Source organism: Pristis pectinata, chromosome 9 (genome assembly GCF_009764475.1).
Source record: "Pristis pectinata isolate sPriPec2 chromosome 9, sPriPec2.1.pri, whole genome shotgun sequence".
Classification (NCBI taxonomy): Eukaryota; Metazoa; Chordata; class Chondrichthyes; order Rhinopristiformes; family Pristidae; genus Pristis; species Pristis pectinata.
In genome coordinates this window covers 6,367,348-6,385,296 of record NC_067413.1, presented here as the reverse complement: position 1 = coordinate 6,385,296, position 17,949 = coordinate 6,367,348, and the positions used below count along the sequence as shown (strand labels likewise).

Here is a 17,949-nt window from a genome sequence, read left to right as displayed (position 1 = left end):
CCCTCTAAACCTTTCCGATCCACGTACCTGTCCAAATGTCTTTCAGATGTTGTAATTGTAGCCACCTCTACCACTTCCTCTGGCAGCTTGTTCCACCCTCTTTGTGAAAAAGTTGCCCCTCAGGTCCCTTTTAAATCTTTCCCCTCTCACTTTAAACCCATGCCCTCTAGTTTTGGACTCCCCTACCCTGGGGAAAAGACCGTGACCATCCAGCTTATTTATGCCCCTCATGATTTTATGAACCTCTACAAGGTTACCCTTCAGCCTCCTAAACATCAGTGGAAAAAAGCCCCAGCGCATCCAGTCTCTCCTTATAACTTAAACCCTCCAGTCCCGGTAATATCTTCGTAAATCCTTCTTGAAACCTTTCCAGTTTAATGACATCTTTCCTATAGCAGGACAACCAGAACTGCACACACGACTCCAAATGTGGCCTTACCAGCGTCTTGTACAGATGTGCATGATGCGTCTAGCAACATGGGAATACCAGAAACTTGTGGGGAATATACAGATGAAACAGAGTAAAGTCTTGGCTAACACCTGGACGGACACTTACGTCGACATGTCTTCCCATCTGGGTTGAGTGTGAATCCCGAGTGACACCGGCAGATAAAAGAGGTCTCTGTGCTGACACATTCGTGTTCACACCCATGTTCCCCAAGGTAGCAGTTGTCAATCTCTGTCAATAACAACAACAACATGCATGCAGGCAGTACCATTACTGTGATTGAAAGACCCAAGGAGTGCGGATTGAGCAATATTTGGTAGTGAGCAAAAAGAATGTGGGAGGAGTTGATAGGCACGTATGAGAAAATAGGCTACAGGTAAATAAATGGGAGAGGACATGCATTTAAGGTGAGAAGGGGAAAGCTTTTTACGCAGAGAGTGCTGGGTGCCTGGAACGGGCTGCCAGGGGTAGTGGTGAAAGCAGATATGAGAGTGACATTTAAGAGGCTGTTAGATAGACACAGGACTATGCAGGAAATGGAGGGATATGGATCATGGGCAGGCAGAAGAGGTTTAATTTATGATGATGCTGGAGGAACTCGGCAGAAGTGCTGAGTTCCACCGTCATTGTGTTTTTCATCTAGATTCCAGCATCTGCAGTCCTTTGTTTCTCTAGAGGTTTAATTTAATTCAGCATCGTGTTCGGCACAGACATGGTGGGCCGAAGGGCCTGTTTCTGTGCTGTACTGTTTTATATATGTACCACACAATGATAATGTTGTCTTGGAGGAGCTTCCCCTGTTTTTGGTATTGGTGTTGGTTTATTATTGTCACTTGTACTGAGGTACAGTGAAAAACTTGTCTTGCATACCGATCGTACAGGTCAATTCATTACACAGTGCAGTTACATTGAGTTAGTACAGAGTGCATTGATGTAGTACAGGTAAAAACAGTAACAGTACAGAATAAAGTGTCACAGCTACAGAGAAAGTGCAGTGCAATAAGGTGCAAGGCCACAACAATGTAGATCGTGAGGTCATAGTTCATCTCATTGTATAAGGGAACCGTTCAGTAGTCTTATCACAGTGGGGTAGAAGCTGTCCTTAAGTCTGGTGGTTTGTGCCCTCAGGATCCTGTATCTTCTACCTGATTGAAGAGGAGAGGAGAGAATGACCCGGGTGGGTGGGGTCTTTGATTATGCCGGCTGCTTCACCAAGACAGCGAGAGGTAAAGACAGAGTCCAAGGAGGGGAGGCTGGTGTTCGTGACGCGCTGGGCTGTGTCCACAACTCTCTGTAGTTTCTTGCGGTCACAGGCATAGCAGTTGCTGTACCAAGCTGTGATGCATCCAGATAGGATGCTTTCTATGGTGCATTGATAAAAGTTGGTGAGTGTCACAGGGGATAAACTGAATTTTTTTAGTCTCCTGAGGAAGTAGAGGCACTGGTGAGCTTTCTTGGCCAAGGCATCTACGTGATAATAAATCTACATCTTATAAATGAATGTAGAACAATACAGCTCGGAAGCAGGCTCTGCAGCCCATTGAATTCCCACTGTCCATGAAGCAGTCACTTAGACACAACACCAATTCCATTTTATTCTTGCCTCCTTCCCCCAGATTCCATCACTCACCTACAAACTAGGGGCAATTTACATTGACCAATTATCCTATCACCTTTGGGATGTAGGAGGAAACTGGAGCACCTGGAGGAAACTCACGTGGTCGCAGGGAGAACGCGCATAGACCTGCAGTGAAGGTTGGGATCGAACCTGGGTCATTGGAGCTGTGAGGCATCTGCACCACCAGCCGTGCCTCGGTGCTGCCAGAAGATGGTGAACTGAAGCCTTGTCTGCTCTCTCCAGGAAACACAAGAGTACACAGCAACTTGGGCACAGCAAGCTCCCACAAAGACCAATGTGCTAAAGGCCAGGTAATCCATTTCAGTGATCTTAGTGGAGGGACAAATACTGGCCGGAACAAAGTGGATACCCCCTGATCTAATGCACCCTGGGATCTTTATATCCACCTGAGAGGGTTTAACAGAAGACTGAGGGAGTGATGGAGTCAGCTCACGTTATGGAGGTAGGTGAGGGGTGAGTGTGTGGTGACCTCACTCTCTCCATCTGTCCTCTCACTACCCTGCGAGTCCGGCTAGTTTATATGATAGAGGTGTACAAAATATTAAGAGGAATAGATAGAGTGGACAGCCAGCGCCTCTTTCCCAGGGCACCAATGCTCAATACAAGAGGGAATGGCTTCAGAGTAATGGGTGGGAAGTTCAAGGGAGATATCAGAGGAAGGTTTTTTACCCAGAGAGTGGTTGGGGCATGGAATGCGCTGCCTGGGGTGGTGGTGGAGGCAGGTACATTGGTCAAATTCAAGAGATTACGAGATAGGCATATGGAGGAATTTAAAATAGAGGGATATGTGGGAGGAAGGGGTTAGATAGTCTTAGATGAGGTTTAAAGGTCAGCACAACATTGTGGGCCGAAGGGCCTGTATTGTGATGTACTGTTCTATGTTCTATGTTCTATGTTCTATATGTAGCCACAGGATTTCAGGTGTGAGGGTACTGTAGGTGTTAGGCACAGTAAGGTCACACATTTTCAGATCTCTCATTAACCTGTTCGAGAACGGATCAGAAGACATAGTCTGTGTACATTTCCCGTTCAGAGCACCAAAGAGCTTTTCCTTAAACCATTGATTCTCCTTACTTCTGCAGGTTTTCTGATCGTTGTTCAGGATGAATCCTTCTTTGCATTTACATATGAAAGATCCTGGCGTGTTAATACAGATCTGCTCACATCCGTGGCCAATTACCCCGCAAAGGTCTGTATCTGTAGCCAATAAAAAAGGAAAGGTTTACCAACAAATGATAGTTAACAGAAACAAATATGGCAATAGGTTCAAAGCAGAGAGGAGCACTTTTGGCTTCATGCTGGCAATATCGTGAATTGGAACACTCTACCGTAAAGGACTGTGGAGACTGATTCAATAGGAACTTTCAAAGGGGAACTGGATAAATAAAAGAACAAAAACATGCAGAACATAAACAAAGAATAAATCTTTCAATGAGCTAGCATGGGCATAATGGGCCAAATGGCCTCCTTAAGTGTTGCATGTTTCTCTGAAGGATCCCATGCAAGCAATCCTCAAAGGGTAGCCCTATCAATGGGTTCTGATCCCACTCCAGTATTGAGCACTGATACCTCAGCTAATGCACCTGTGCAGTAATGAGAAAGTGTTGCAGTGTTCAAAACGCCATCTCTTAGATGAGATATTAAACTGAGGCCCTGTCTGCTCTCTCTGGTGCTGTAATACAGGAAGCACAGCGGTCAATGTATGCACAGCAAACTCCCACAAACAGCAAACTGATCGTTGATGTTGGTCAGAAGGAGATAACCTCTCTATTTTTGTACCCCGGGATCTTTTATATCCACCTGAGAGTGTTTAATATTAGTCTCATACAAGAGGACAGCAGAGAGTCATAGAGTAACACAGCATGGAAACAGGCCCTTTGGCCCAACTCACCCATGCCGACCAAGGTTCCCATCTAAGCTTGTCCCATTTGCCCACGTTTGGCCCATGTCCCTCTAAACCTTTCCTATCCATGTACCTGTCCAAGTGTCTTTTAAATTATATAATTGTACCTGCCTCAACCACTTCCTCTGGCAGCTCATTCCATATATGGACCACTCTCTGGGTGAAAAGGTTGCCTCTCAGGTTCCTATTAAATCTCTCCCCTCTCACCTTCAACCTATGCCCTCAAGTTTTTGATTCCCCAACCCTGGGAAAAAGGCTGTGTTGCATTCACCCTCTGTATGCCCCTCATGATTTTATACACCTCTATAAGGTTACCCTTAAGTCTCCTATGCTCTAAGGAATAAAGTCCTAGCCTGCCCAACCTCTCCCTATAACTCAGGCCCTCAAGTTCCAGCAACGTTCTAGTATAATTTTTCTACACTGTTTCTAGCTTAATGGCACCTTTCCTATAGCAGGGTGACCAAAACTGAACACAATACTCCAAATGTGGCCTCACCAAGGTCTTGTACAACTGCTACATCATCCCAGCTTCTGTATTCAGTGCCCTGACTGATGAAGGCCAGTGTGCCAAAAGCCTTCTTCACCACCCTGTCTATCGGTGGCAACAGTCAGTACTGCCTGAGTACTGTAGTCCAGGATCAGTCCATGAGTAATGGGCTCAGTTATCTGAATCCAGTGTCCTCTAACTCAGGGTTGGGGGAGCTGCCCACTGTGTAAAAAGTGAGCCAGTATTATACTGGCTCAGGCCAGTGCTAATGCTGGGACTGAGCCGGAGAATTGTAAAAGTAACTGGAAATGTAAGGGTTAATAATGTACAGCCGTTATTGCTTCAACCATGGCGTGACTATAGTTATGACTGCAAGATTTGCAGGTGCTTGGGTGAAACAAAGAAGTGCTTAAGGCATATCTTGTTTTGCTAAAGTTTGCTGTAAGCAACTGCCCAAGTATGTGCAACTCTGCACATAGGCATCTTTAGATTAAGTATAAAAGGAGGGACACAAACATGTAAATCTTTGAGTGGGGATCAGTACAGAGCACGGGTTACACTGTTTACTCTTTCTCTGTATCCCTCACTCCCGCTAGCGTTAAATAATAAAGCACTTATTGTACGCTCCTTGGTTCTGCTGTTGTCTACTTTATTACAGCGCGGATTGATTTCCACAGAATCCCTGCGGAAGTCCCAGACGTCAGCACCGGTGTCATCCCACAGTGGACGATACCTTTCACCCAACCACTGCTGGCTGTGGCTGCCCCCTGTGCTGCTTCCATGGATCATTGCCAAGTCCAACAAGGCAGCACCAACCTCCACCGGCTCCCAGGCAATGGGAAGTGGTCTCACCAAACGTGGGCTGGGTCATTCCTGCCCGGCATGGCAGCTCTCCTGGGAATGGATGGGAAGTACTATTGCCGGAATGGTACAGATTATATATTTATTTATTGTAACATTGTGGGTTTCGGTAATAAGATAAAGATTTTAATGATTTTAATTTTTTTTAACATTTGTATTTATTGGCAGGTCCCAATTGTTTTTAGAAATGGAGTCGTACAGTCATATGGAGACAGGCCCTTTGGCCCAACTGGTCCATGCTGACCAAGATGCCCCATCCAAGCTAGTCCCATTTGCCAGCGTTTGGCCCATATCCCTCTAAACCTTTCCTATCCATGGACCTGTCCAACTGTCTTTTAAATGTCGTTATTGTACCTGCCTCAACCACTTCCTCTGGCAGCTCGTTCCACATATGGGCCACCCTTTGTGTAAAAAAATTGACCCTCAGCTTCCTATTAAATCTTACCTTAAACCCATGCCCTCTAGTTCTCGATTCCCCAACCCTGGGAGAAAGACTGAGTGCATTCAAAGGTCACCTGTCAGTGTCTGGGCTCCAAGGAATATAGTCCCCACCTGGCCAACTCTAACTCAGTCCCTCGAGTCCTGGCAACTTCCTTGTAAACCTTTTCTGCACTCTTTCCGGTTTAATAACCTCTTTCCTGGGATTGTCTATAAGAGTCGTACAGCATGGAGATAGGCCATTTGGCCCACTGTATCCATGCCAACCAGTAGGCACCCATCTATATTAATCCCACCTCCCAGTATTTGGCACCTGGGCATAACGGGCCAAATGGCCTGCTTGAGTTTCTCTGTAGGATCCCAACCGAGCATTCATGGGACATCAGTCAGTGGTCTTGAGGGGCTGTATTGTGGAGGGTCGTAGCTGTCACGTGACAGCACTGCCCCTACCTGGTCAGATGACAGCACTGCCCCTACCTGGTCGGAAGACACACCACTGCCAATCAAGGTTTGGCCCCGCCCCACCCATCAGTGCACACCTGCCCATTGGCCTTTGTGATTGACTAGTCCTTGCTGGCACCGGGCCATTGGCCTTTTTAAATTACCTGGGCTGGACCCCCCAGCCCTCCAGCCCTATAAAGAGTGCCACATGTGCTTGGCTCTCTCTCTTTTATCTCCGAGGGATGACCCTGCTTCGCTCCAGGCTGAGCACTGTGAAACGGCGCTGGAGAGATCATTGGTGAGGTGTGCACTGTTAAAAGGGGTGGGAGCGTTTTAGTCAGTATCCCTGGTAGCATAGGGCCGTGCCTGCACTGAGTCTAGGGGTGGTGGTGGGTGTCGTATTGTTTTTCCTTGATTTTATGTACCCAGTTCGTTGTGTGTGTGTGTATTTTACCCCTGTTGCGATTTTCCCATGCTTGCTATAAACTGTGCGCGTGTGTGTATTATTCTTGTTACCCTTTCCCCGCGTTTGTCTTTTGTAAATAAATCATTTATCTCCAAGACTGTGTTCAGAGTCCTTGCCTCTGAGACCTCGAACCTGTTTCACAACAGGGGCTCTGTGCTTCCCCGACACCAGACTGACTAGGAGAGTCCTGATGAAGGGTCTCAGCTGGAAACGTCGACTGTTTATTTCCCTCCATAGATGCTGCCTGACCTGCCGAGCTCCTCCAGCACTTTTTTGTGTGTGTTGCTGACGTGCTGGGAGCTGACCTCGCGTTGGAGAACAGCGCTGGAGCCAATCCCGGACGAGCCGAGCGGTCCAGGGGCATCGGCCTGTGGTTTTGGGGGTGGTGGAAGCTCTGACCCTGCTGTGTTTCGAACGGGACAGTGCCGGAGCCCTCGGAACGTACCGCAGATTTTGGCTTGGAACTCGGAGAGGAGGGTTTGGATCATGCTGAAGTTCTGGACAAAGAAGACGTGCTTTTCATGCGGCTCGCTGCCAATGAGCCTCAGGGTTCTCATGTCAACCCTCCCAACACCCACTGCGAAGATGAGAATGCCGGAGTCCCTGGCACGAGCTGCCACCTCTGCCACCCTGTCCTGTGGTCTCCCGTCCGTCACAATAATAGCCACCCGCGGTATATTCAGACTGAGAGGCCGCGCCCCCTCTTGGACGGAGAAAGCCACATTCATGGCGTACTCGATGGCCATGCCTGTCATGGTGCCAGTGGCCAGGTGGTCCATGTCCCTCACCGCTTGCATCATGTCTGCCACATTCCTGTGGGTACTGAGCGAGAAGACCTTCTCGATGGTGCTACCATAGAGGATTAAACCCACTCTGGTCTTGTCCAGCCCGACGTCCAGGAACTTGAGAATGTTAATGATGAAATTCTTCACCCTCTCGAAGTCCACCGGCAGTATACTCCGTGAGCTGTCAATGATGAAGACCAGGTCCAAGGCTTTTCCCACGCATTCTCTGTCTGCACAGATACACAGGGAATCATTAGTTATTGTGTACAGTTTTGGTTACCTTGCTGTAGAGCATAGAACAGTACAGAATAGGAGCTGGGCCTTTGGCCCACGATTAAGCTAGTGACATAGGAAAAAGGAATTGGTATTGGTTTATTATTGTCACTTGTACTGAGGTACAGTGAAAAACTTGCCTTGCATTCCAATCGTACAGGTCAATTCATTACACAGTGCAGTTACATTGAGTTAGTACAGAGTGCGTTGAGGTAGTACAGGTAAAAGCAAAAACAGTACAGAGTAAAGTGTAGAAGAACATTATTAGTAATAGTTAGTGATAGAGTTTAAATTTAAAAGTGTAGAACGATTATAGTAATGGTAATGAGTAGATCTGTAGAGAGCAGCTTGCAACGAGTCGCCACGCTCCGGTGCCATCTTGCATCCAATAATACAGACCATAAGACTGTAGGATATGGGAGCAGAATTAGGCCATTCTGCCCATCGAGTCTGCTCCACCATTCAATCATGGCTGATTTCTTTTCAACCCCATTCTCCTGCCTTCTCCCCATAACCCTTAACCCTCTTAGCAGTCAAGAACCTATCAGCCCCTGCCTTAAACTTGGCCTCCACAGCTGTCTGTGGCAACGAATTCCACAGATTCGCCAGCCTCTGGCTGAAGAAATTCCTCCTCATCTCAGTTTTAAAGGGATGTCCTTTTATTCCGAGGCTGTGCCTCAGAAGTTAGAAAGAGCGCAAAGAAGATTTACGAGAACGTTGCCAGGACTTGAGGGACTGAGTTACAGGGAGAGGTTGGCCAGGCTAGGACTTTATTCCTTGGAGTGTAGGAGACTGAGGGATGACCTTATAAAGGTGCATAAAATTACGAGGGGCATAGACAGGGCGAAGGCACACAGTCTTTTTCCCAGGTAAACGAGAACAAAAACTTGAGGGAACAGGTTTAAGGTGAGAGGGGAAAGATTTAAAAGGGACCCGAGGGGCAATTTCATTACACAGTGCACATATGGAACGAGCTGCCAGAGGAAGTGGTTGAGGCAGGTACAATAACAACATTTTAAAAACACTTAGACAGGTACATGGATAGGAAAGGTTTAGAGGGATATGGGCCAAATGCAGGCAAATGGGACTAGCTCAGACGAGCATCTTGGTCAGCATGGACCAGTTGGGCTGAAGGGCCTGTTTGCATGCTGTATGATTCAATGACTCTGAGTCTTATTAGTACCAGGCAAGTATGGTATTAGAGACATATCTGAGACCATATGATAGCTTCACAAGAGGCTGACCTATGATCAGTGGCTGTCATGACTTGGTTCATTGTACTCTTGCCTTCTGAGCAGGAGGGTTCAAGTCCCATTCAAGCCACTGATGCCCATCCTTTCCAGAGTGCCTTCAGGTTGAGACATTTAAATGCGGTACCGTCTGCTGTCTGAGGTGGATGTAAAAGGTTGCAAAGTATTTATTTTTAAAAAGAAGAGCAGGGGAGGTTTTCCTGAGATCCCTGCCAATATTTATCCCTCAATCAACATCACAACACATGCTTACGCAGTCATTGTTATATTGTTGTAACCTGGGTTGTTTTCTCTGGAGTGGCAGAGGCTGAGGGGAGACCTGATAGAGGTTTATAAGATTATGAGAGGCATAGATAGAGTAGACAGCTGGTATCTTTTTTCCCAGGGTCGAAATGTCTAATACTAGAGGGCATGCACTTAATATGAGAAAGGGTAAGTTCAAAGGAGATGTACGGGGCAAGATTTTTTACACAGTGGTGGGTCCCTGGAATGCACTGCCAGGGGTGGTGGTGGGGGCAGATACGATATTGGCATTTAAGAGACTCTTAGATAAGCACATGGATGTGCAGGGAATGGAGGGAGATGGACGTTGTGCAGGCAGAAGGGATTAGTTTAGTTAGGCATTTAATTACTAGCCTAACTAGTTCGGCTCTACATCATGGGCCGAAGGGCCTGTTCCTGCGCTGTACTGTTCTGTGTTGTTTGTGGGAGCTTGCTGTGCACAAATTGGTGCTGTGTTCAATAATTGCAACAGAGGCTTCGTTTCAAAATATAGTCTGTTGATTGAAAGGGGAACTGTGAGAAGTTGTGAAACTGCGTGAACAAACGAGGCAGAGACCGTCAGTAGGATGTGGAGGGGAAAATTCTATTTATTTCCATATTTCATTACTATATAGAAGGAGGACCTTCAGCCCATCGAGTCTATGCTGGCTGATAGAGCAATACATCCTCTCATTAATTTTCCCTGTAACTTACTTTTCCCACATTACCATCAACAGCTGAATGAAAATAAAAAATATTGTTTTGCTGGGTTGCTATTAGGAACATGCAGCGCAGTTAAAGAAGCAGAATTAGCATCCAATTGCCCTATAAACCCATTGACCTGGTCTCACCCCATCACAGATATTTCCTTTGCCCTGTCAGTTCCTAGCACCACTTTGTCTGCAACTGAAAGTTGCCTGGTTTCCCAGCAACAGGAAGGATGTCATTAAGCTGGAAAGGGTGCAGTAAAGATTCTCAAGGATATTAATGGGCATGGGCAGCTTGAGTTATAAGGAGAGACTGTAGGTTGGGACTGTTTCCCTGGAATGTGAGGGGCTGAGGGGCGACCTTAGAGAGGTTTATAAAATCGTGAGGGGCTGGGATAAGGGAGATGGTCACAGACTTTTTCATAGGGTAGAGGACATAGATTTAAGGTGAGAGGGGAAAGATTTAAAGGGGACCTGAGGGGCAGGTCTTTCACATAAGGGTGGTGGACGTATGGAACGAGTTGCCAGAGGAAGATGTAGAGGTGGGTATAAAAGACATTTGGACAGGTACGTGGGTAGGAAAGGTTTAGAGGTATATGGGCCAAATGCAGACAAATGGAGCTGGCTTGGATAGACCTCTTGGTTGGCATGGATGAGTTGGGCCAAAGGGCCTGTTTCCATGCTGTATAACAATAACTATGATCTTTTTTTCCCCTTTCCCGGTTCTTGGACCTGAAATGTTGACTCTGTTTCTCTTTCCACAGATGCTGCCTGACCTGCTGTGTGTTTTCTGTTTTTATTTCAGATCTCCAGCATCGGCTGTTTATCTTCAGTTTCATGCGCTAAGAATAATGTTTTAATGGTATGAGCTGAGGGAAAAATATTGCCCAGGGCACCAAGGAAAAGTCCCTCCTCTTCCAGATAGAACCTGTTGCATCCACCCAAGACCCAACTTAACACCTCATTCAAAAGGCAACACCTCAGACAGTGTGGCACTTCATCAGTACTGCACTTGAAAGTAGGTTCGATCTATTGGGCTTCGGATTGGGGCTTGAACTCACCCTTAAAGTGCTAGCCCCTCACCCTCCACAGACACGATCAATTAAAGGGATCTTCCCTATGCAAATCTCTCAGTTTTGGTAAATTGGTGCATTGGTTTATTACTGTCACATACCGAGGTACAGTGGAAAACTTTGTTTTGCATGCCATCCATACAGATCATTTCATCACCTCAGTGCATTGAGGTAGCACAAGGGAAATGCAAGGGAATAACAGAATGCAGAATAAAGTGTTACAGGGAAGTGCAGTGCAGGCAGACAATTAGGTGCAAGGTCATAACGAGGTAGATTGCGAGGTCACAAGTCCATCTTATCGTACTAGGGGACCGTTCAATAGTCTTACAAGAGTGGGATAGAAGCTGTCCTTGAGCCTGGTGGTACGTGCTTTCAGGCTTTTGTATCTTCTGCCTGATGGGAGGGGAAGAAGAAAGAATGTCCCGGGTGGGTGGGGTCTTTGATTATGTTGGCTGCTTTACCGAGGCAGTGAGAAGTGTAGACGGAATCCATGGAGGGGAGGCTGGTTTCCGTAACGTGCCGGGCTGTGTCCACAACCCTCTGCAATTTCTTGCGGTCTCGGGCAGAGCAGTTGCCATACCAAGCTGTGATGCATCCAGATAGGATGCTTTCTATGGTGCATCAATAAAAATTGGTGAGTGTCAACGGGGACAAGACAAATTTCTTTAGCCTCCTGAGGAAGTAGAGGTGCTGGTGAGCTTTCTTGGTCGTGGCATTTTGGTGATTTCATTGGGGTTTTATGGTTGGGCCAATGTGGAAGGAACAACAGACCTACCAATATGTCGCTGTCCTGCCACTCTGTATCCCTCCCTCACTCTGGACTGCTGGATTTGCCTGGTCACTGCAACACTCTCCATCAGCACCACCTCGAAGAGAAGAAAGAGAACGATCCTTCCAAGAATCATCTTTGTATCTGACGAGACAAAGCGAGGATTAACATTTAAGGACACAGTAAATTAAAATCCTAAAGATGAAAGGTATTTTCAGATAACGTCTCTGTGTTCCAACAGGATAACACCAGCCAAACCAGAACAGTCCATTGAATGGCACCCCATCGAACAGACTGAACATTCGTTGTCTCCATCAATGGCCCACTGTGGCTGCAGTACGTTTCGCCCATAAAACGCACTGTCTAGGAATACCACCCCCTGGAGGTTCAGTTCAATTCAATCATCGTCCGAACATGGAAAAATATCACCTGTCCCTGCCCGACAGCACCGTGGAAGCAGCTTCACCAGTACATAGAACATAGAACAGCACAGGTCAGCGTCAACGGTGCTGAGGTGGAGATGGTTGGGAGCTTCAAGTTCCTTAGGGTAAATATCACCGACAGTTTGTCCTGGCCCAGCCACATAGATGATATGGCCAAGAAAGCTCACCAGTGCCTCTACTTCCTCAGAAAGTGAAGGAAATTCAGCATGTCCCCAGTCACCCTCATCTATTTTTACTGATGCACCATAGAAAGCATCCTATCTGGATGCATCACGGCTTGGTACGGCAACTGCTCTGCCCGGGCCGCACGAAATTGCAGAAATACATGAATAGAGCCTAGTCTATTCCAAAAACCAGCCTCCCCTCCATGGACTCTGTCTACACTTCCTGCTACCTCGGTAAAGCAGCCACATAATCACAGATCCCTCCCACCCCGGACATTCTCTCTTCTTCCCCTTCCATTGGGCAGAAGATACAAAAAATTGAAAACACGTACCACCAGGCTCAAGGACAGCTTCTATTCTGCTGTTATAAGACTCCTGAACGGACCTCCTGATCTATGTCGTCGAGGCCCTTGCACCTTATTGTCCACCTGCACAGCACTTCCTCTGTAACTGTAACACTTTATACTGCATTCTGTTTTCCCTTTTGTACTACCTCAATGTACTTACGTATGGAATGATCTGTCTGGATGACACGCAAACAAAAGCTTTTCACTGTATCTCGGTACATGTGACAATAATAAACTAATTAACCAATGACCCTTCTGCCCACCATGTCTGTGCCAACCACGATGCCAACCTAAACCAAGCCCATCTGCCTTCACATGGTCCGTATCCCTCCATTCCCTGCCTGTGCATGTGCCTGTCTAGATTCCTCTTAAATGTCACTATTGTATCTGTGTCCACCACCACCCCTAGCAGCCCGTTCCAGGCGCCCACCACGCTCTGTGCAAAAAAAACCTGCCTCATAAATTTCCTTTAAACTTTCCCCCTCTCACCTTAAACCTTTACCCTCTAGTATATGACATTTCCACCCTGGGAAGACTCTGACCGTCTACCCTATCTACGCATCTACCCTAGTTGTTCAGGAAGGTGAGTAAGCAGCACCTTCTCAAGGGTAATTAGTGTGGGCATTGACAGTGAGACCCAGGATAAAAAATTTGACTCTTATTGTTTAGAAGGAGGCCACTCAGCCCATCCACCTCCAAGCAGAACAATCCCATTTTCTTGTAACCCTGAAACATTAAGATTTCTTTAAGATTTCTTTATTAGTCACATATACATCGAAACACACGGTGAAATGCATCTTTTGCGTAGAGTGTCCTGGGGCAGCCCACAAGTGTCGCCACGCTTCCGGTGCCAACATAGCATGCCCGCAACTTCCTAACCCGTACGTCTTTGGAATGTGGGAGGAAACCGGAGCACCCGGAGGAAACCCACGCAGACACGGGGAGAACGTACAAACTCCTTACAGATAGCGGCCGGAATTGAACCCAGGTTACTGGTGCTGTAATAGCGTTACGCTAACCGCTACACTACTGTGCCTGCCCCACTACCGTGCATTCTATCTTACATGCCCATCAACTTCCCTTTGATTCTTTTACCACTTACCACACTAAAGGGTAATTTACAATATCAATTAACCTATTAGTCTGTTCTCGGAATGTGGAAAGAAACCAGAGCACCCAGAGGAAGCCTCCACGATCACAGGGAGAATGTGCAGACTGCACACAGACAACACCCGAGCTCAGGATCGAACCTGGGCCTCTGGAGCTGTGAGGCAGTTGCTCTACCTGTTGTACCACACCCCCAGTGTGTGATTCAAGGAAGAGTTTGCTCAGTGGCTCTCTCTGGTGTCTTAGTGCTGCACTGCAGAGTAACTTGGCTTCAAGCTGTAGTGAAGGACTTGCGTACATAACCTTTGGACTAACAGGACGGGTTGGCAAGCTCTTGAGAAAAGGCTGGCGTCATTGTGAGTTCTCCCTTCCCTGACCTTGAGACGTTGAGCCCAGTCACAGGACTCCTTCACCAGCTGAGGCCTGCTAATTTGGCACCGAGCTCGCTTAGCCTCAGACGCCTCCGTGCCAACAGAGACATTGTTATCCAGCAGTGAGTACTACTGGTGATCTGGCTTTTGGTTCAATCCCTTCCTTGCCTGAGAAGGAAATCTGCTGCTGTTCTTTCCTGGAACCCCACTCCTGCAACCCCCAACTCCCCCGACCCTCCACCCCATCCCCAAAACACCGGCAATTCCTTTCCCCCCAATAGATGCTGCTCGCCCCGCTGAGTTCCTCCAGCAGATTGTTTGTTGCCCCTCTCCCCTCTCCCCTCTACCTCTTTTCACCCTGTCGGACCTTCATCAGGCTGAAACCCCAGTTCCGTTCCCCCCTCCTCTCATGGAGGCTGTGCTGCTGAATATTGTCCCAGCTGGGGAAAATAACAGTAAAACTCCAATAATCCGCTAACTGGCCATTCAGAGATCTCACTGGCTTCACATTTGGCTCTCTAAATAATGTTTGCCGTGCTCCCTTCTGACTAGCTGAGGCCCCAGTTCCCGCAATCCGCTTCCACTCATCAGGGTTCCAGTTCCCATGCTTCCTTTCACTCCCTGGGGCTCTGGTTCCCACGCTCCCTTCCGACTTGCTGGCACTCCAGTTCCCGTGTTTTCTTCAAACTGACCAGGGTCCTGTTTCCAGCTTTCCCTTTAAACTTACTGGGACATTTATTATAAAACCCTGAAACATCTAAAAATGAGAAATAAGACTATGTTGGGCTATTTATCCAATATTTCAGATAGTCTGCTAAACATGTTGAATTATCAGAGTTTCATTGCATTGGTTTGTAATTTTAATCACAGTAGGTTCATACCGTACGGACATTTCAGTTGTATTTCACTCAATGGACACACAGTTCAGCTGCATAGGTTGTCAATTTCAATACAGATGTTCAAAAATCAGATATGTTGAAACCAGTTGAAATAAAATTTTAAATTATAAAAAATGTGTATTTACTTGAAACACAAGAAATTCTGCGGATGTTGGAATCTGGAACCATACACAGAAAGTGCTGGGGGATCTCAGCAGGTCAGGCAGCATCCGTGGAGGGAAATAAACAGTCGACGTTTCAGGTCGAGACCCTTCATCAGGACTGGAAAGGAAGAGGGCAGAAGCCAGAATAAGAAGGTGGGGGGAGGGGGGAGGAGCACACGCAGGCAGGTGAGTCCAGGTGAGAGGGGGAAGGTAGGTGGGTAGGGGAGGGGGAGAAGGTGTAATAAGCTGAGAGGTGATAGAAGAGGCAAAGGGCTGAAGAAGAAGGAATCCGGTAGGACAGGGCAGTGGACCATGGAATAAAGGATGGGGGAGGGGAGGAGAGGAGATGGGCAGGTCATCAAGGCCGGGGGGAGGGAGCCACAGGAATAAGGGAAGACAAAGGAGTGGGGGAGGGGAGGAATTTACTTGAAATGTTTGTGGTAGAATATGATTAAACAAATTAAAATTATTATAAATTTATTAAAAGACAATTTATTTAAAAACAAGTTTAAAAGGTAGAATTTATTTTAAAACATTTACTCTTCAAATACCAGAAGACATGCAGTTAAGGTGAGAGGGGGAAAGTTTAAGGGAGGTTTATGAGGCAGGTTTTTTAACACAGAGAGCGGTGGGTGCCTGGAACGGGCTCCCAGGGGTGGTGGTCGAAGCAGATATGATAGCAGATCTAAGAGGCTGTTAGGTAGGCGGGGAATGGAGGGATATGCATCACGTACTGGCAGAAGAAATTTAGTTTAATTTGGCGATGTGTTTGGCACAGACATCGCGGGCTGAAGGGCCTGTTCCTGTGCTGTACTGTTCGATGTTCTATATTCTAATCTGTAAGCTAAAGGAAAAAGTTTTTTTCTTGGGTTTACCTCCTCAGTCCGGACTAGAAATCTCATTCACATGAAAGGGGCCATGCGGTGTACACCAGCCACGACCGGCCCTAGGGTGGTCAGTATGTGGAATGAACTGCCAGAGGAAGTGGGTGAGGCAGGTACATTTACAACATTTAAGAGTCACTTGGGGAGGTACATGGATAGGAAAGGTTTAGAGGGATATGGGCCAAATGCAGGTAAGTGGGACTAGCTTAGATGGGAATCTTGGTCGGTATGGACCAGTTGGGCCGAAGGGCCTGTTTCCATGCTGTATGACTTTAATCCTACATTAATCTCATTATTTATTCTCCTCAGATTTCCATTTACTCCTCCCAGATTCTACCCGTCACCTGCACTCTGGGGGCAATTTACAGCGGCCAATTAACCCACCAACCCACACATCTTGAGGAAACCAATGGTCACAGAGAGAACATGCAAACTCCACTCAGTCAGCACCGGAGGTCAGGATCGAACCTGGGTCTCTGGCACTGTGAAGCAGCGACTCTGCCAGCTGCACGACAGTGCTGTTGAAATGTACAGAAGTCTTATATAGGGCATCTTATAGACGGGGTAAAACTGAAAACTCTGGAAACGCTTAGCAGGTCAGGTATAATCTGTGGAAAACAGAGATAGCTTTTCAGGTTGAAGATCCTTCATCATAATTGAGAAACTTGTTAATGATTCAAGATAATGACCCTTCATCTGTTCTGATGTAAGGTTGTCCACCTGAGCATTAACTCTGTTTCTCTCTCCATAGGTACTATCTGACCCGCTGAGTGTTTCTGGCATTCTTTGCTTTTTATTTCAGATTTTCATCATCTGCCATATTTTGCTTTTAGATTTCCAATATTATTTTAAAGCTTAAAGCTCTGTTAACTCTTTGCTAACATTACGGTTCCAACCATCATATTTATTTTAGAAACACTAGAGACTGCAGGTGCTGGAAATCTGGAGCAACACACAAAAAACTGGACCCCAGTCCTGGTGAAAGGTCTCAACCCAAAATGTTGACCTTGTTTTAGATAGATAGATTTATTTATTAGTCACACGTACATCGAAACACACAGTGAAATGCATCTTTTGCGTAGAGTGTTCTGGGGGCAGCCCGCAAGTGTCGCCACGCTTCCAGCGCCAACAAAACATGCCCACAACTTCCTAACCTGTACGTCTTTGGAATGTGGGAGGAAACCGGAGCACCCGGAGGAAACCCACGCAGACACGGGGAGAACGTACAAACTCGTTACAGACAGCGGCTGGAATTGAACCCCTGTCGCTGGCGCTGTAAAGCGTTACGCTAACCGCTACACTACCGTGCTTGCCCCTGTCCATTTCCCTCCATAGACGCTGCTCGACCCTCTGAGTTCCTCCAACTTTTTATTTTATATTTTATATTTTTATTTTTAGATTTATTATTTTTATATCATTGTATTTATTTTCTAGCTTCTCCTTGACGCAGAGGAGGCCATTCGGCCCATTGAATCTTTGCTGGATCTCAGAGCAATCCGATCAATCCCAGTCTCTGGTTAATTCCTTGTAGTTTATAGTCTTTCACATGCCCGTTAACTCCCCTATTGCCACCCACCTATACACCAGGGGCAACGTTCAGCGGCCAATTAACCCACCAACCCACTCGACTTTAGGATAAATATATCATAGAATCATAGAACAGTACAGTATAAAACAGGCCCTTCGGCCCACAATGTTGTGCCAACATTTAAAACCTCTCCTAAGACTACCTAACCCCTTCCTCCCACATACCCCTCTATGTTAAATTCCTCCATATGCTTATCTAGCAA

At 46.8% G+C, this 17,949-nt stretch overlaps 1 protein-coding gene across 1 annotated transcript in view; it reads right to left on the bottom strand.

Annotated features, from left to right (window-relative positions):
• The window catches only part of LOC127574430 (matrilin-2-like), a 28,628-nt gene extending 14,411 nt beyond the window's left edge, over positions 1–14,217 (bottom strand). Inside the window, exons 1-6 of the mRNA XM_052023438.1 lie at positions 14,178–14,217; positions 11,808–11,945; positions 7,129–7,698; positions 3,416–3,424; positions 3,162–3,278; positions 557–679 (exon numbers count right to left, since the gene is read on the bottom strand). Of these exons, the coding sequence (XP_051879398.1) occupies positions 557–679; positions 3,162–3,278; positions 3,416–3,424; positions 7,129–7,698; positions 11,808–11,945; positions 14,178–14,217 (997 nt within the window). The remainder of the gene's footprint in view (positions 1–556; positions 680–3,161; positions 3,279–3,415; positions 3,425–7,128; positions 7,699–11,807; positions 11,946–14,177) is intronic.
• Between the last annotated feature and the right edge of the window lie 3,732 nt (positions 14,218–17,949).